Below are 20,000 nucleotides of genomic sequence, written 5' to 3' on the forward strand. Positions count from 1 at the left end.
CACCACTGCCATCACCTGTCACAGGTTGATCTGCACCTGACACAGCATCAACACACCTCAAGAAACAATCCTGTGGTTCAGAGAAACTCAGCCCCAGATTGACTGCGGTGACGTACCTGTGACTGTGACGTTCACCAGGACTTTCAGGCACAAGCTCCAGGTCTGCTGCTTCTGGCACTGCACAATGTAGGCATCTAGACTGCTTACATAGACATGCTCGTCATCCTGAATACAGGTAGGGCCACCTACAACAAGACAATTAGACAAATGAAGCCAGTGAAGTTTTGCTGGTCATGTGAAATATCTTCACACATTAGTCTATGTTTTCTTACCTAATTTTACTTCACATTGAATGATACCCTAAAGAGACAAAACAATGAACAAACATTCAGTTATATTAACACACTAACAGAAAACACAGACACACACACACATATACACAGAAAGCCATATATTCATTCAAAAACATGCACAGGTCATATTTCATGACAAAATCAAAATGTTGTGTTTATTTTGCTTAAAGAAAATAACACCTATATTTCAAGATTATCAAGACTCAGCAAAAAAATATAAAATAATTATATTTAGGTCTATATTACTGTCATTTCAATAACACAAACCTGTATTGCAGTTGTATATGCATGCAAATGTAGTGGTATTTTTTGATATCTTCAGATAAAGATAGATAGACAGACAGACAGACAGAAAGATAGACAGACAGACAGATATAGATAGACAGACAGACAGACAGACAGACAGACAGAGATATATAGATAGATAGATAGATAGACAGACAGACAGACAGACAGAGATATATAGATAGATAGATAGATAGACAGACAGACAGAAAGACAGAGATAGATAGATAGATAGATAGATAGATAGATAGATAGATAGATAGACAGACAGACAGACAGACAGAAAGATAGTTAGACAGATATAGATAGATAGACAGACAGACAGGTAGACAGATAGATAGATAGATAGATAGATAGATAGATAGATAGATAGATAGATAGATAGATAGATAGATAGATAGATAGATAGATAGATAGATAGATAGATAGACAGACAGACAGACAGACAGAATGTAGTGGCATATGCATGCAAATGTAGTGGTATTTTTTGATATGCATAGATTGTTGTAGATAACAGCATGTCTCTACTAAGTGCATGTGTGCGCATATGCAGGAAACGAAACACATGCACACAACTCTCCACAGCAAACAACAAAACGGTTAACTTCCTAAAACTCACACAAATCCACCCACTCTATGACACACTCACACACACAAATCTACCTTTCACACAAAACTACAAACATTTTTAGATTCTAAAAACACTTCATTCTGCATGATTTATAAGGTTGTCTCCTCATGAGGACCAAGATATGTCCCCACAAAGTCAAGGATTTTGGATATTGCCATCTTTGTGGAGATATTTTGTCCCTGTAATGTAGGGAATTTACTGAACCACACACACACACACACACACACACACACACACACACACGTTTACTTAGCTATCTAAATGGGGACATTCCATAGGCGTAATTGTTTTTATACTGTACAGACCAGATATTCTATCCCCCTACACCAACCCTACACCTAAACCTACCCCTTACAGGAAACTTTCTGCATGTTTACCATTTAAAAAAAAAAACTTTACTTTATTATTTTATTTTACCAGTTTTACAAATGAGGACGTCCCCAAAGGTCAGTTTTTGGAGATTTTGTCAGATTTAGCTCACTTTTGGGTACAAATTTGTCCCTAAAATATGGTTACTTAGGTACACACACACACACACACACACACTGCCCTTCAGCAAACAGGCAGCTTCCCAGTAACTGTATCCATGTAGAAACATGTCTGAGCTGGAACCTCAGCGAATCAACAATAGCTAACAACAGTTAGAAAGCAGGACGGGAACAGGTTTATAACAGTTTTATTTTTTCAGCTAATTGTAGCTACTTTAGTCTTGATATGCTTGTTGATAACTAACTTTAAAAAGTGAACTGTCTATCTAGAAAGTAGTTGTCTATCTAGAAACTAGTAGTGGACCGTACTGTAGCCTACCTGTCCACAGGTGAGTGCATGATCCGCGCGGAGCTCGATCCTCTCCAGCGCCTGTGTGAAGATACACAGCGGCACAGAGACCAGCAGCAGGAGCCACACACTCATGACACTCTCACACACACAAACAAACACACACTGGATGCTCTCCACTGAATCCCACCACTCAGTTCTCAAGAGACTGAAAGAGCACAGAGAGAGAGAGAGAGAGTGAGAGTGAGAAAGGAGGGGGGGGGGGGGGTATCTAAAAAAATGTTTCATCTATGGCTTCTGCCAAATTCAATATTAATATGTAGCATCAATATTTCAAAAATTCCCTTACGAAAACTGACCATGGTTTTACTACTACTACTACTACAAAAACAAAACAAATCCCTGGTTAGCCTACTATAATTAAACTATGGTACGCACAGATGAATCATGGTTTTGCTACACCAACCATAGTTTAACCCTGGCATCTGTAGTAAAAACTATTATACAAAGGGTAGTCAGTATGCCAGAAAGCCATGGTTACTACACTTTTACTAGGATAAAACCATGGTTAAAAGGGCTGTAAAAATAAATAAAAAATAAAATAAAAAACGTGCTTCCTTAAATGTTTAGGTACAATCAACTTTTAAAACTGTTTAAGTCTCTTTACCTTACATTATTTTAAACTGGCTTTAAAAAAAAGGTTCAATCTTGTATAACTTTTAAAGAAGGTGAGTATTGCCTAATTTAATTTTATAAAAAAATAAAAAAATAAAAAAAAGTTAATGTAAAAACACATGACTTAATTGATCATATAATGTTTTACAGTAAAATAATTGTTATTTGAAAGAATGATTCACATAAATGAAGATGTAAATGAAAGCTGCTATATTCTGTGTTTGTGTGTGTTTATGTAAAATGTTTCATGGCAGGTTATAAAACCCATTTAACACATGATAACGCAGCTGAAGAGGCAGCCTGAAAACAGGTAATACACTGAATGTATTCATTTGTAAACCAGGAACTGAATGCTGATGTTCACCTTCTGTCTTTTGTTCTGAGGGTTAGAAAAGTGAAATGACTTACCATGTGTTCCTCAGGGGCGAGTGGTTCGAGGTGTGCATGAGCGGAACTCTACAGCTGTTTTACAGGGAACTGTTTGGAATAACAAATATCCTCCTACTCCACCCAACAGCAGCACATCAGCGCAAACACTTCACACTTTTCATAAACACCCACTCAATATTTACTTCAAAACAGCTACCTCAAATATAACTAAAATATTGATTCAATACACTTAACGCTCTAATGTAAAGTGTGACAGATGATGAGATTATATCTCATTGATGCTGTACAGTAAAAAAAAAAAAAAGAATATTCTTTTTTTATTTATCAAATCCAGGCAGATACTTAAAACATTACAGTTAAATTCTTGCATCATTGTTGCCTGTCATGTACTGACCAGTTTCTTGAGTTTACCATAAATGCATAAAAAATGCTCCGGTTGCTAACTTCACCTTGGTTCCCTTAGATAACGGGAATGAGCATTGCGTTAACTTAACTTTTGATAATGCTTGTGTAGCTTCATAAACAAACTGCATTTCAGCCCTCCAATGATGATGGGCCCTCTGCCTATAAAAGCTGGCACTAAATCCCATTTCATCAGAATATTTTGACTGGTAAGCAGCAGCATCAACTTCTACAAATACACAATGCTTATTCCCTGAGGTTACATTAGGAACCGGAACGTTCCCTATCAATACAGTTCACTCACATTGCATTAACTTAACACTTACTGTATGGGGAACAATATCCAACAGCTCCGTGCTACAAGTGCAGAACAAAAAGCCATCCTACGAGCCCCACTCAAGGTGAGGGCCCCAAAGGTTAATATAAGGGCAGAACTAACCTGGAACCAGTGAGACCCAGGCAATGATAGTGGAGTTAGGGTGACCAAACATGCCATTTTCCCAGGACATGTCCTGGCCAGGATTTCTATATTGCCTAAAATATCCAGGTTTTGGTTTCCTGTTTTCTTACTTAATGAAGGTAATGATCGTTTGACCAATAACATGCAGACATTGTACGTAATTCACCAATCGTGGTGCGTGAGAAGGTGGGATCTACAGAGAACGGTCAAAGCAATGCAAATACGTGTACATATTAGAGTTGGACTTGAAGCAGCACTGAGCAGACCGATCGCTGTATGACATCAAAGGTGCTTTGACGGTGCTTTCACGGTACTTTGTCATACAACAATTGGTCTGCGCAGTGCAAACAAAGCCAAACCGTGGATATTTTAGGCAATATAGAAATCCTGGCCAGGACGTGTCCTGGAAAAATGGCACGTTTGGTCACCCTAAGTGGAGTGTTCGGACAAAAAATGGCCCTAATAGGCCTGACCACCATCAGGGGCACAGGTTGTTTCAGCAGTTTTAAAGGCGTCATTGAATGCTCATTTTCCACAAGTTGATATGATTCTTTGGGGTCTTAATGAAAAGTCTGTAACATAGTTTGGTTAAAATTTCACAATGGTAGTGTAAAAAAACACCCTTTTAACCCTGTCAAAAACAGCTCTGTCTACAGCAAGCCATTTTATTGCATGTTGCTTTAAATGTTAATGAGCTCTGCTGACCCCGCCCCTCTCTTCTACTTTAGCCGCATTCATCATGAAACTTGCTAACTAGCACATTATTAAGAAAGGTGATTTACAAAGATTCATAAAAAAAAAAAACCTTACACTCCCTTCTTCTGTAGGTGAAGCTGGATCATGAATGATTCGCGTGAAGATATATGTTTAGTTATTTAGGTAGATCAGGGGTGCATTCCCTTCAGAAACTAATGTAATCCACTGCGTCTCCAGCGGATCAGATGTCGGGAGTAAATGATGACTGCTGTGTTCATTATTACATCAACAACAGAACACCTCAATCACTCAGGAGTCATTCTTGTCTACATCTGCTCCGGCGGTGAAGCAGTGGTGGACTGATGACAGTCACTCAGGGCGGAGCTAAGGTGAGACGCCAGTCCACTCTGTGCTGAAACACTACTGTCAATCAACAATAGTGTCACACAGACAGCTATCTGAGATCGGCTCGATTTGAGAAAGGGGAAATCAGTTAATGAGATCAAAAAAAAAAAAAAAAACACTGGGTGGTTGTGTACACACACTGCCAACACACATTTAAGTTCAAACAACTTGTAAAAGTGCATGTAGCATCCAATGACCCCTTTAAGCAAAAGGGCCTGCAATTTGGCCAACTATAGTGGAGGGCTTTGGAGGCCTCTGAGGACCGTGGATAGATCCCAGGTAGTAACATTATGAAGGTGAGGCAGATTCAGTCTCCCCTTGAGAACTGCACAGCTAAGTCATTCTGTCCTGCTGAGTGACCATCCACAAGAGCACGGTTCGCCACGATGGTCACCTCATATACTTTGAGAGTGGAAGTGGTGCACCTCTTATCCAGCAGCTCCTGAAGGAAGGACAAGATAGATGAAACGTCACAAGACAAAAGGTCTTCATCCCGGACTGCACACCAGTCAGAGACATGGACCTCTTGAGGGCATAGAGGCGTCTAGTAGTCAGGACTCTGGCCTCTGAAATATTGTTGATGACCCTCACAGGAACCTGCAGAGGCTTCCATTGAGGAGCCATAGATGTAGGCTCCACAACTCAGGTTGGTGGTACCACATTACTGCCTCTGTCTGGAAGAGAAGGTCCTTCCTCCAGGGAATCGGCCAAGGGGCTGCCGGCATCAGCTGCTCTAAAGGTCCTTGCACACTGAGTCTGGAATTCTTGTAAAATAAATACAACCTCACATTGTGTCAATCACATTCAGACACTGCTTTCAAAACTTTAAAAAATAATCAGATCAGGTAAAATTTAATGTGTTTTTGCATCCATAGGAAACCATTTGAGAGGTGTTTTGAAAATTCAGAGCCACCGTACAATTGAACGCCAAAATCCAGAATGGCGTGTGACAAGTTGATCTACTTTGTCTCGCAGCACAAATCACTGAATAACAAACAAAGTGTGGAATACAAAAAGATGGAATATAAAGACTTGAAGGTTTTTAATATGTGGCTCCAGTATCACTAGCAAAGACATCCTGCAGTAAACTTTGAATCACTCAGGATAATCCCGCAGCTCCTTGATAAGTGTTAAAGTGGAACTCTCCTTTCTCTCTACGCAATCTCAGGACATATAATCACTGCAGTTAATAGTATTCACCATCTGTTTGATTATATTTTTACTGCCACATGGACATCAACTGCACCACTGATAAGCTACTACTAAATATAATGTAGAAACTTTAATTTTCTGCAAAGTTGTTTTGCAATGATTTGTATCATGAAAAGCACTATACAAATAAACTTGAATTAATGTGAGTGTGAATTAATGTCAATGTGAGTGAACCTTATTCAAAGGGAAACAAAGTGCTGTTATTAGACTACTGCTTAAAACGTCAGTATTCTGAATAATTTACTCTCCTTACTACGTACAGGATATTTTTGTCTTACAGACTATATTTAAAGCATAATTTGGGTATTTGCTATAACACGGTTGCTTGTCGGTTGTAATCTTGCTCAGTTTGCCAGTGACCTTTGATATGAGCAAAACTACTCAAAACAAAACAACAGTCCTGCTGTACTCAAAATGGCATTATCAGTACATGTGTGAAGAGAAGTGACTGTCCTCAAGCTCTCATGCTGTTCTGAGCATCTGTATGTGGAGGAAGATCAGGGCTGTGTTCCCCTAAAGCATCGTAAGCTTAAGTTGATCGTAGCTCCATTGGTTTCAATGGGTCTAGGATGTACTTAAGCTTATGATGCTTTTGGGAAATGCAGCCCAGGTTGTTTATCGTGTGCTATTTTGCATGCTGATGTTTGGTAGTCACGCACAGCATAGTTACTATACGGGTCTTATGCAAATTCACAAATCCTGAAGCACTCATGTTACATCTTAGAAGCTGATGCATCTTTGAGCACCAATGTTCTGAAAATGAACTAGAGAATGAAGTGTTTGCACTGTGCAAAGCATCAAATTATGGTGTCATTTCTGCCTGAATGAGCATTCATTTATACACCAGTTGAACACTGAGCACATCGCCAACACAATTTTTGTGATATTTCAGGATCATAGAAACCGATTATCTCTGGATAATAACTTCATATAAACATTAATACACTTTAAAATTAAAAATTTAGATTTTCAAATGCTGCATCTACCCTTCATTTGTAGATCTGTAAAGATCTGCTCGGGCCAAAATGTGTTATTTGCTCATGCTAATTCTTTCTTTATTCTGTTGATAGTTCACCCAGTTCAGTCTTCTGAAGTCACACGGTACAGTAGCTTTAAATGGTTGAGTGGTTATCAAATAAAAATATAGTCGCTATCCCGCTGTAGTTGTCAAACCATATCCATGCATTTGTGCATAATTTCAATGTGAAGTAAAACTGACCTATTCAAAGCTTTAAATCAGGGCATATCATCTCTTTTGAAATTTAAAAATACATTTTTATGTTTTATTTGATCAAATAACCTCTGAAAAGAGCTGGTGCCACATAACCCTTTTCATGCTCCACCTTTCTTCCAGTTGAATACCCTGTCTAACTGACAGAAGTCATGCTATAGAAGTGCAGTGGGTTGGAAATGGCATTTCATGTTTACCTTGAGATACAGTAGGTCTGATATCAAACCCCTTAGTTTAGCTCAATTTCCCCTCTTATTGTGAGAGATTCATCAGTGCATCTTAGACCAAAGGAGAGAAAAAAGTTGTATTCGTTGTAATCTTTTGTCAAAATGTAGTAACTTGCTCAAATGACTTTTCTTTGTCAGCTGAAGTCCCAATTCCTCTACTCTTCCAGTTTTCACCAGACAAATCCCTACATTTTTCCTCTTTATATATCCAATTTCATTGACATGAAGTACAATGTATTGCAAATATTTCATGTTGGCTTGCATGTGCTTTTTGAGAAACACAAGTATAGTGAGTTGGCACTTTTGCAAAAATAAGTTGATTTTAAATTTCATGGCATCAACACATCTCAAAAAAGTTGGGACAAGGCCATGTTTACCACTGTGTGGCATCCCCTCTTCTTTTTTATAACAGTCTGCAAACGTCTGGGGACTGAGGAGACAAGTTGCTCAAGTTTAGGAACAGGAATGTTGTCCCATTCTTGTCTAATACAGGCTTCTAGTTGCTCAACTGTCTTAGGTCTTCTTTGTCGCATCTTCCTCTTTATGATGCTCCAAATGTTTTCTATGGTGAAAGATCTGGACTGCAGGCTGGCCATTTCAGTACCTGGATCCTTCTTCTACGCAGCCATGATGTTGTAATTGATGCAGTATGTGGTCTGGCATTGTCATGTTGGAGAATGCAAGGTCTTCCCTGAAAGAGACGACGTCTGGATGGGAGCATATGTTGTTCTAGAACTTGGATATACCTTTCAGCATTGATGATTGTGCCTTTCCAGATGTGTAAGCTGCCCATGCCACACGCACTCATGCAACCCCATACCATCAGAGATGCAGGCTTCTGAACTGAGCGCTGATAACAACTTGGGTTGTCCTTGTCCTCTTTAGTCCGGATGACATGGCGTCCCAGTTTTCCAAAAAGAACAAATTTTGATTCGTCTGACCACAGAACAGTTTTCCACTTTGCCACAGTCCATTTTAAATGAGCCTTGGCCCAGAGGAAACACCTGAGCTTCTGGATCATGTTTAGATATTTCGCTTCTTTTTTTGCCCTATAGAGTTTTTTTAGCCGGCAACGGTGAATGGCACGGTGGATTGTGTTCACCGACAATGTTTTCTGGAAGTATTCCTGAGCCCATGTTGTGATTTCCATTACAGTAGCATTCCTGTATGTGATGCAGTGCCGTCTAAGGGCCCGAAGATCACAGGCATCCAGTATGGTTTTCTGGCCTTGACCCTTGCGCACAGAGATTGTTCCAGATTCTCTGAATCTTTGGATGATATTATGCACTGTAGATGATGATAACTTCAAACTCTTTGCAATTTTTCTCTGAGAAACTCCTTTCTGATATTGCTCCACTTTTTTTGGCCGCAGCATTGGGGGAATTGGTGATCCTCTGCCCATCTTGACTTCTGAGAGACACTGCCACTCTGAGAGGCTCTTTTTATACCCAATCAAGTTGCTAACTGATCTAATAAGTTGCAAATTGGTCCTCCAGCTGTTCCTTATATGTACATTTAACTTTTCCGGCCTCTTATTGCTACCTGTCCCAACTTTTTTTTGGAATGTGTAGCTCTCATGAAATCCAAATTGAGCCAATATTTGGCATGACATTTCAGAATGTCTCACTTTCAACATTTGATATGTTATCTATATTCTATTGTGAATAAAATATAAGTTTATGAGATTTGTAAATTATTCCATTCATTTTTTACTCACAATTTGTACAGTGTCCCAACTTTTTTGGAATCGTGTTTGTATATAAAAAGGGTTTTCTGTTGCAGTCTGAGGAAAGGATGTCACCAAATAATCGTGGAGAGCAAACCGTGTTGAAAAGCCAAAAGAGTTGACTACTTCTTCTGTCACTTGTTTGTTTTTTAATGTTGGCTTCAGCAGTTCTTCTACAAGCCATGAATCCTACTGAAACCTAACATGCTTTCTGTCACTGGGATGTTGTTGTGTGTGCAAATGGATGAATGCGCTTGATAAAATGAGGGTTTTGGTATATTTTGCATAACCTCCAGCTTTCAGTTATTGCGACAGACGGGAGCCTGACACGTGATGCGTGATCTGAAAAGCACGTCAGGCCGTTGAGAAAACTTGTTTGGCAGCAAAACAGTTTTGATTGCAGCATAGCTCCAGGGGGAAAATAGCTTTCTGACAGCCACAAGAATATATAGATGTTTCCCTGTATGTATGTACCCCCGTTACTTTCTATTATATTTCTGGCGCATTTAATGAAATACGTAAACGTGCTCTTGCTGCTGCACAGACAAATTTGCATGCATTTTACTGTTGGTCAAATTGCTCCAAGATGGTTCCTGATTCTGCCCCAAAAAGGAAGATAAGATCACGGCGACCACACAAAAACACGTCAGGTTGATCCAGCTGTCATACAAAGACAGAAAGAAAACATCGTTTGTCTGAGCTTATTAAACTGGGCTGTAATAATCAGCCAAACTGGAGTTTTAATGTTTAATGCTACATTTATTTAAAGCACAGAACTGCTGATTCTGGTTCACAGCTGTTCAGCGGTAGGTCTTTATACTAATATATAACATGTTTACAAGTGTAAACAGATGTTATCTGCTGGAGAATTTCTTATCTTCAGCCAGCAATGTACGTCGCTGGAGGGAGTGCTTACTGTATATTTACTGCTGCCTTCAGCTGCCAGAATGATCATATTTACAAAATAAGCACATACTGTACGAACAGCACCATAAATGTCAAGACTTTCCAGGTCTTTGTTGACATTTCATTCTGTACATTTATTCATTTAGCAGACACTTTTATCCAAAGCGAATTACAATTGAGGAAAACAACAAGCAATTCATCATTAAGAGGACACAGGAAGTGCTTACGATACAAAGTTTAGGCATTGTTCAGATTAGTACAAGCTAAACAGAGAAGAATAAAGAATGAGAAAACAAAAATAATTTTATTTAAGATGAAGTCAGATCGTGTTTTCAGGCACTGTACATTTACCTCATTTGTAAGTTACTTTGGATAAAGGTGTCTGTAAAATAATACAACAAGTGATTCATATTAAGCAGGCAATAACACAAAAAGTGCCAGCAATATGAAGTTTCAAGCGTTGTCTAGAATAGTGCAAGCTAGAAGAAGGACGGATTAAATCCGTTTGAAATCACTTGAACAGAAACAGTGGGGCTCGAGATAACGGCATGAACACCAGGGACATACAGCGCACATGAGAAAATACTACAGCCATTTATAGTAAATATTATAGTGTTTCTGAACCAAACTATAGTATACTGTATATATTCTCGTATTTACAACACCTAGTTAATGAATGCTACAGCATACTGTACTATTAACTACAGTGAACTGATAAACTGTTATAAATACTGTAGTACACTTTAGTTTTTACAACAGTAAACTAATGTATTGTAATATACCCTGTAGATAAAGAAGACTTCATTTGTTTATATTACTATAGTTGTTATTTTACCACAGAAACTATAGAATTACCACAACAAATTAATGCAAGTACTTTACTATAGTATGGTTCAAAAACACTGTAAATCACTATAGTATTTTGTCAGGTACAGCGCCAGTGGTTTACCAGGGACTTCACAGGAAGACCTGAAGACGAGTTTGATGTTTCTGCCCCCTGCTGGACAGATCTGCCCCGGCCCTTCACATGCAGCCAATCAGAGGACAGCAGGAGTTCAGTCAGAGAGAAACCGCTTCATCTCAGCAGCAGGCTCATAGTAGCTCTGGTGCAGAATGTTTCTTTGAACACAAACACGCTGATACAACTTTACTTTGCTGCTTTTTTTGCATCAATGTCTTTCGCTTTGTTTTGCTCGGCACAGGAAGTCCCGCCTTTAGTCTGCGCGCTAGCTGACGCCACATGAAGAACGCCAGCGCCTTGGACAGAAGACGGGGCCAACATCGCCCACTCCCTTGGGCCCCTGTGGGCTCTCCCAGGTGGCGTAGTAAAGAGGACAGGTCCTTGGGGAGACAGTACTTCGGGACACAGCGGAGCTGTTTGGGGATGTAAGTGCTGCTGCTGTTGTTGTTAAGGCCCTGGAAGCACACCAGTCCAAACCCCCTGGCGTGGCCATCACTGTGTAATCCCGTCCACAGACAGCAGAGGGCGGCGTCGAGCACAGGAGCCGTGATAAAGGACGACTCCACCGGCTTCTCCATCCATTCTCCATCACAGCACCTCTGCTCTTCCTCCTCAGCAGCACTGTACAGCCCTGTCTCGGAGAACTGTGATCCAGCGACCCAATCGCTCTTCGCCCGTCTCAGAAAAGCCTGATGGGCGTCAGGGCTCCAGGCGATCAGGACGAGACCTCCGGCCTTCTGCACGGCCTGACACTGTCCGTACAGCCACGGCACGGGCCCCAGCTGAGCCAGAGAGGACGCCCACTGCGCCAGCCGCACGTCCATCAAGAGCTCCCCCTGCAGGCCGGAGGCTAGACTGCAGACGGCAGCGATGTGGGCCGCATCGTCAGACGAGCACACGAGCAGCACGGGACGTCTCTCAGCGCTCCTCCACACTGCAGAAACAAAGACATATGTTACCCTTAATTTTTGATTAGTAATATGCATTGCTAAGAACTTCATTTGAACAACTTTAAAGATGATTTTCTCAATATTTAGATTTTTTTGCTCCCTCAGATTCCAGATTTTCAAATAGTTGTATCTCAGACAAATATTGTCCTCCTAACAAACCATACATCAATGGAGAGATTATTTATTCAGCTTTCAGATGATGTAAAAATCTCAATTTCAAAAAACTGACTGGTTTTGTGCTCCAGGGTCACAATTATCCTCTCTCACAGAAATTAACCAAGGTCATATAAACATTTTGAACTAATTGGCCTTTGGTGCAAGTTCATTTTAATAGTTTTTATTTATTTCTTTTTAAATGTAACATGTTTCAGTTACACTCAGGGGTGGTTCCAGACCACAGTACCTGGGGGTCCAGACAGGGGGCACAATTTTAAAATTCATCTTAATCTACTTTCAGTATTATTCATTCAGTCATTTTTCACCATGTCATGCATCACTGCAATCTCTAGAAGTAATCTATAACAATTTCAATGAAAATGAGTGTTTCATCATGTTTCATTTATTTGACAAATAATTTTGTATTTTAGTGTCAGGGGCATCATGCACTCTTTAATTTGTTTCCACTACAAATACCATTACAAACATTACAATCCATCAAGTTTTAACCATTAAAACCATTAAAAAATTGTTTTCTGTAGTATGTTTTGGGACATATTCCATTAGAATTTATTGATTTATCAAGCCACCAATAGAAAAGTGAAAAGTGACGTGACATACAGCCAAGTATGGTGACCCATACTCAGAATTCTGCTCTGCATTTAACCCATCCAAAGTGCACACACACAGCAGTGAACACACACACACACACACACACAGCAGTGAACACACACACCATGAACACACACCGTGAACACACACCCGGAGCAGTGGGTATCATTTATGCTGCGGCGTCCGGGGAGCAGTTGGGGGTTCGGTGCCTTGCTTAAGGACACCTCAGTCGTGGTATTGCCGGCCCAAGACTCAAACACACAACCTTGGGGTTAGGAGTCAAACTCTCTAACCATTAGGCCACGACTTCCCCTAAGAAGGGGACCAATTACCAGTAGAGACCCACAGGGACCATTACAGTGTCCAGTAAAACCAATACAAGTCTCATAATAACCAGTAAAACCATCACTAAGTTGTGATGGTGTCTATTGTTTTTTTTCAGCAGGGTTTTATTAATTTTTTATTTTTATTCAAAGTATTCCCAAAATATTTCATTAAATATCTCGATTCTCAAATATGTGTAAGTTAATGCATTTTGCACCTTTATAGATTATGTTAGATGATCTATAATGGAAGATGGGCAAAGTAGCCTAATAGTGTAATCTATTAACTTTGCATAAAAATCCATATTTTTATTTAAGTACTAGCCATGGGTATCATACCACAAATTATTTTTAATACGACTGACTTTATATTTAATGTGAATGTAATAAAACATTGTAAGTTACTAATTAGCCTATAACACTTTCATTGTACAAAAAGAGAACAAAGAACATTTTCACTTCGGTCCAGCGAGTTCAAGCACTCTCAGAAACTCCCATAATAACCTCTAGACCTGTTTACACTGTGAAATCAATATCTTCATGTTGTTGTTTCAGATGAGAGAATTCAGTCAGTGTGTGCGCGAGGTGAGAAACAGCGTGTTCCAGCGGTGACTCTTCTGAACGCCTCTGATTGGTCCTTGCATTCATAAGGTCAACAGCATCGTGTGTGATTGGTTATAATGCACAGTGCTTTAAAAACACGTGTCTCTGGCTCAGTGCCAGCCAGCGAACGCAGATCTGAATTTAGCAGCTGGTGACATTTTTCTTTTTTTATATGTAGTTTACAGGACAAACTGCACATTTGACCCAGAATTGTTTGGTGTGCTATGATTCCCCACACTTTCAGTACACTGAAATATGTTCTTCTCTGGGCTGTTTCTCTTTTTCCTCTTTCAGGTCTACTACGGCATGTTAGAGCAACAATTTGAAGAGAATCTCTCTAACAGTTAGCTAAACCGTTGATAGGTTCATAGCTAACTAACTGAATAAACACATCTGGTTTAACAGCACAGATATTACAATGTAACTCACTAAACCGAGGTGACCCACAATCACAATGCTGTAGTGTGTGTATGCAGCACAACTACATACAGCAGTGTGTTTTCAATGCACTTACCAAGCGTTTGTACACGAGTGCGCATATAGACTTCTTTAGTACTCGTTTCTGACCAAAAATCATAAAGAGACGTCTACGGACTGACCTGATGCGCTTTCTTTGAACAGGTAGCATGTGATGCAGACCAGTACGGTCACCGCGGCCAGAAGAGTCACTGCGGTGCTGATGATGAGACCCCAGCGCCTGTGTGTGACTGTGAAGCACCAGGATGAGTGCCACGATTCACGTCCATCTGTCAGCTGTGTGCTCTAATGATTATAGATGTTTCTACTTACAGTCAGGGCAAAGGATTCGTCTTCCACGGAGATCCAAGCGCCACACCTACAGACAGACAGCAGCAGATCAGACAGACACAGGAGACACTAGACTGCTGCATACTGCACAATATACACCACTGCTCACAGTTTTGGGCTCTGTAAAAATATTCAATGTTTTTTATTATTTAATCACAAATTACTATATATATATATATATATATATATATATATATATATATATATATATATATATATATATATATATATATATATATATATGATATATATATATATATAGTTAATATATTTTAAAACAGCTGTTTTCTGTGTGAATCTCTGTTAAAGTGTAATGTATTTCTGTGATGTGCAGCTGTATTTTCAGCATCATTACTCCAGTCTTCAGTGTCACATGATCTTCAGAAATCATTCTAATATGATGATTTGCTGCTCAAGAAACATTTCTGATTATTATCAATGTTGAAAACAGTTGTGCTGCACAATATTTTTGTGGAAACTGTGCATTTTATGTTTCAGGATTCACAGATGAATAGAAAGTTCAGAAGAACAGCATTTATTTGAAATAGAAGTGTTTTGTAACATTATAAATGTATAAATAAATAATACTGCCTCCATAATTTTGAGCAGTAGTGTGTACTGCCTACCATTTACAAACCATGGTTTGTGAGACAGTGGTGCGCTACATTGTAGTCAATAGTGGTCTCAAGTCATCAACTCAGAAATAAATAGTTATTTTGTATAAACTTGTATTATTTTTTGTGCAAAAACCAAGAGCTCAGCTCCACTGAGATAAGGAAGAGCTGTTAAATGTAGTGTCTGAGATCACTTCTGCTTCATTCATGCACTGTGGGACACAGCACTGTGTGCAGAAACAGTATGAGCATTTGTAAACAGTAGTAAGAAATGATGAGGGGACAGACAGTAAATGAAAGGCATTACCTGCACACACAGTGCTGAGGAGAGGAAGGTGAAGGGCACGCTCAGCTCAGCCTCAGCAGCGCCCCCGTCCTGAGGAGACCAGTGATAACAGGACTCATATCTTATCATAACAACACTCCTACTGCACATTCTCACACAGCTGCTTACCAACTTTGAGTTTAAACTATCATGAGAAGAAAAACAAGAGCAGCCGTATAAGAAGAGCTGGTTTAGTGATTATTATACGAAAACATTTGACTGCAGAATGCTTCCATTGATCAATAAAAATTAGAAAGAACTGCAGAGCGATTAAAACAAGCACATCATTCACCGGCTGACCTTGTAAAATCTAACTTACTAGCATAATATCTACTATTTTTAAAATAGTACATTTTATTATCATCATCAGTGCCTTGAACCCTGTTGTGAAACCTTCATAAGTGATGATTTGCAACGCTCCTCAGCGATGCACAGATTTTAAAATGATTATGTTGGGAATAACTATTAAAATTACTATTATTTTGGAAACACTTGTTCTACCTTCATGTTCAAAATATTGAGGCTCCAATATCTTTTAAAATACTGAATAATGTCATTTAAACTTTATAGATGTGAACATAATATAAGCACATTACACAGCAAAGCACGAATGTGGCAAAGTGAGTTTTCACATGAGATTCTCTCTCATGTACTGCTGAATCTGGAATGAAACTCTTTAAACAGAAGGAAATCTACTAACCACCCGGCGAGAGATGATGTTTCCTTGAGACACACACGTCTCTCCGTCTCTGATGCACAGCTGAGCAGCAAACGAAGCGGCGACGCTGGACCTCAGGAGCAGGAGCAGGTGCAGAGATCCAGGAACGACCGCCACGCTCCACTCAGAGCGGCCCTCTGACAGACAGAGAGAGAGAGAGAGAGAGAGAGAGAGTGAGACAGACGCCAGCACACCACACCACACTCGCTCCATCACTCCTCACCTGACTCAAACGGACAGAACACCTGACCACTGCCATTTAGAGAAAACTGCAACCAAAACATCACACACACATGAGAAACACAAACGTCTGAATCATGCATTAATGTGTGCTTGAGCATGTTACCTTCACACACATCTGAGGGTGTTTATCCACAGCAGACACGTTATACTGCTGTTGAAAAAACAAAATGCTCTGAGCGCTTAAGCTGCACATAACATACTGTCATCCTGGTCAGAGTATGCATTAAATACTTCAGTGACAAAATGTACAGTATATGCACTGCATCCAAGTTGAGAAGTCTTAAACTATCATTCTTGGTGCATTTGTTCGGACTGTTAAAAACTATTTTTACACAAAACATATAACATAATGAGGTCATGTGACATCTGCGTAACATGCTGCCACCTCTGTTCATCTGATGCTCATTATGATGCTGGTGGGATCGTCACGTACCCGTCTGGTCCCGCGGAGGGTGGCGTTGGGGGCGGGGACACAGTAAGAGTTCTGCGTGTGGATTCGCCAGCACAGAGAGACGGAGGGATCTGATTGGTCAGCGGGGCAGAGAGGCTTCCACTCCAGAACAGAGCCACGAACTTTAACTGAACTCGAGGACAAGATATCACCTCCATCTGCAGAGAGTCAAGTCACCTTTATTTATATAGCGCTTTAAACAAAAAAGATTGCGTCAAAGCAACTGAACAACATTAATTAGGAAAACAGTGTGTCAATAATGCAAAATGACAGTTAAAGGCAGTTCATCATTGAATTCAGTGTATAACAGTTTTCAACTTCAACTCCTGACTCTGGGCTTTGTTAACCCCTTGGTGACTGCACTGATATATCGACCCCCAAAACCTCACAAAGACTTTCTTGCTGAATTTTCTGAGTGGTATTATTCCTCATTTTGATAGGTTTTTAATCCTTGGAGATTTCAGTGTCCCTCTAATCTGTTGGCCAAGGACTTCATTAGTCTTACAGACTCATTTGATCTAGTTCACCTGCTGAAAGGTCCCACTCATTCACATGATCATACACTTGACCCTGTGCTGTCCCGTGGTTTTGCAGTGCTGGACATTGAATTAGGTGATTACAGTTTCTCAGATCATAAACCTATCCTTTGTCATCTCCTGTTGTTTAATCATGTAAACCTGCCTGTATACCTCATATAGTATCTTCCACCACTAGTGAGACTTTCTCATCCATGTTCAGGGAGTTTTCTCAATCTCTTTTCTCCTTTCCATCTGATCAAAGTGCCGAAGAGCTTATTCATTGTTTTAATGATGTCTGCACTAACATCTTGGATTCTGTAGCTCCTCTGCATCTTAAAAAATCCAAATCTTGGTCTGTACCCTGGTTAAATGATGCTATACGTGCTCTTAGACAGACTTGCAGAAGAGCTGAAAGAAGATGGAAGAAACACAAGCTCCAGCTTTCGTATGAAATCTTAAAGTCTTCTTTATCTCAATATCAGAAAGCTATAAGATCGGCTAAGTCTATTTATCTGAACTCACTGATAAAAAACAAATAGACCAAGAATGCTCTTCCATTCTATAAATGCTGTTGTGAATCCACCGGTCTGTAATTATCTTCTGAAACAGTTGATATGTGTGAAAGCTTCTGTCATTTTTTTTTTTTTTTTTGTAGAGAAGATAAGGAAAATTAGGCAGAATATCAGGCCTTCTACTTATGACCCTGCTGTTCTTTAAGAAATCCCTTCTTTAGCCAGTTCAGTTCTATTTCCTTTTCTTTTCTTCATGAGATTGTCAACCAACTAAAGCCTTCTGGGTCTCCTTGTGATGTCATATCTCCTCGTCGTTTTAAATAAGTTTTTGATGTGGCTGGCACTGTTTTTCTAGTTTTTATTAATAAGTGCCTGGAATCAGGAATTGTACCTGATTGTTTAAAGCACACAATTTTTAAACCTCTTTTAAATAGTCCTAATCTGGATCCGACCGTTTGATCTCATTTTAGGCCCATCTCTAACATTTCTTTTTTTTATCCACAACTTTGGAGAAAATGTTTTTTCACCAGCTGCAGAGGTTTTGAATGACAATAAGGTTTTTGATGCTTTCCGATCAGGTTTCAGAAAGTTTCACTCTACAGAGACAGCACTTGTTAAAGTTTTAAATGATGTTTTTATGGCCACTGACTCAGGTGACTCTGTTTTACTGGTACTATTAGATTTAAGTGCAGCATTTGATACAGTTGACCATGAGGTCTTGCTAGCTTGGCTAGAGCAAGTTGTGGGCATCAGAGGAACTGCATTAAGTTGGTTTCAGTCATATCTTAAATTAGAAGCTTCTCAATCGATATAGGACGATGTTATTCAGGAGCCGTCCCCCTGACTTGTGGGGTCCCCCAAGGCTCCATTGTGGCCCCTTTATTGTTTTCTATATATGTTCCCTTTAGCCTCTGTTTTTGAAAAGCATGTCTTGTATTATCATTGCTATGCAGAAGATACTCAATTTTATTTGCCCTGAAGCACAGAAATGGCTCAGACTCCCTCTGTGCTAGTCTTTCTGATGTCAAAGCCTGGATGTCCTTGAATTTTTTTAATCTAAATGAAAGTAAAACAGAGACCATTGTGGTTGGCTCTTCTGAAGTTACAAACATTTCTCATTTAAATTCTGGTGTTTTATCTTCTTCAGTTAAATCATGTGAAAAAAAACTTGGGTGTCTTATTCGACAGTGCACTTAAATTTAAAATAAATTTAGCTGTCAAATCAAGTTTTTACCAACTAAGAGCACTGGCTAAAGTGAAGACCTTCCTTTCTTTCAAGCACTTTGAAACTGCAATTCATGCTTTTATTTCTTCTAGAATTGATTGTAATGTATCTGTATCTGGGAATAAACAATTCTTCAATATCCAAATTACAAATGGTCCAAAACGTGGCTGCACGTCTTTTAAACGGTGTTCGCAAATACAAACATATCACTCCTGTGTTAATGTCTTTACATTGGCTCCCAGTCTGCTTTAGAATTGATTTTAAAGTGCTTCTGCTTGTTTTTAAATGTTTAAATGGCCTCGCTCCCCTACCTTTCTGACTTGCTGCGTGAACATCATCCGGTAAGAACTCTTAGGTCTGCCAATCAGAGCTTGTTAACTGTTCCAAAGTCAAAATTAAAATCTAGGGGTGATCGAGCTTTTGCCATAGCCACACCTAAACTCTGGAACACATTACCGATCAATATTAGCACCAACATTACATATTTTTAAATCAAAGTTAAATACGTATCTCTTCACTGTAGCCTTTGACTTGTGATGTTGTTTGTCGTTTGTTTCGGTGTGCTTGGTTTGTATACATGTTTTATACAAGTCTTTTTAGAACGTT

General features: G+C 39.5%; 2 protein-coding genes across 4 annotated transcripts in view; both read right to left on the minus strand.

Moving 5' to 3' along the window:
- wu:fl23c11 (interleukin-17 receptor C) overlaps positions 1-3,351 on the minus strand; it is a 14,825-nt gene extending 11,474 nt beyond the window's left edge. The window contains 5 exon segments of the mRNA XM_042729073.1: positions 1-36; positions 117-245; positions 333-360; positions 2,077-2,254; positions 3,130-3,351. The exon segment at positions 1-36 is cut by the window's left edge and continues 128 nt beyond it. Coding sequence (XP_042585007.1) covers positions 1-36; positions 117-245; positions 333-360; positions 2,077-2,254; positions 3,130-3,167 — 409 coding nt within the window. The 5' untranslated portion in view covers positions 3,168-3,351.
- Positions 3,352-10,677: 7,326 nt separating this feature from the next.
- LOC109094734 (interleukin-17 receptor E-like) overlaps positions 10,678-20,000 on the minus strand; it is a 15,024-nt gene continuing 5,701 nt past the window's right edge. For 2 of the 3 annotated variants that reach the window (XM_042729072.1, XM_042729070.1), the window contains 8 exons: positions 17,122-17,297; positions 16,792-16,839; positions 16,669-16,714; positions 16,428-16,582; positions 15,710-15,778; positions 14,771-14,816; positions 14,581-14,688; positions 10,678-12,271 (listed from right to left, as the gene is read on the minus strand). In XM_042729072.1, the coding sequence (XP_042585006.1) occupies positions 11,469-12,271; positions 14,581-14,688; positions 14,771-14,816; positions 15,710-15,778; positions 16,428-16,582; positions 16,669-16,714; positions 16,792-16,839; positions 17,122-17,297 (1,451 nt within the window). In that variant the 3' untranslated portion in view covers positions 10,678-11,468. The remainder of the gene's footprint in view (positions 12,272-14,580; positions 14,689-14,770; positions 14,817-15,709; positions 15,779-16,427; positions 16,583-16,668; positions 16,715-16,791; positions 16,840-17,121; positions 17,298-20,000) is intronic. The other variant, XM_042729071.1, reaches the window with a different exon arrangement.

This window comes from Cyprinus carpio, chromosome B8 (genome assembly GCF_018340385.1).
Source record: "Cyprinus carpio isolate SPL01 chromosome B8, ASM1834038v1, whole genome shotgun sequence".
Lineage (NCBI taxonomy): Eukaryota > Metazoa > Chordata > Actinopteri > Cypriniformes > Cyprinidae > Cyprinus > Cyprinus carpio.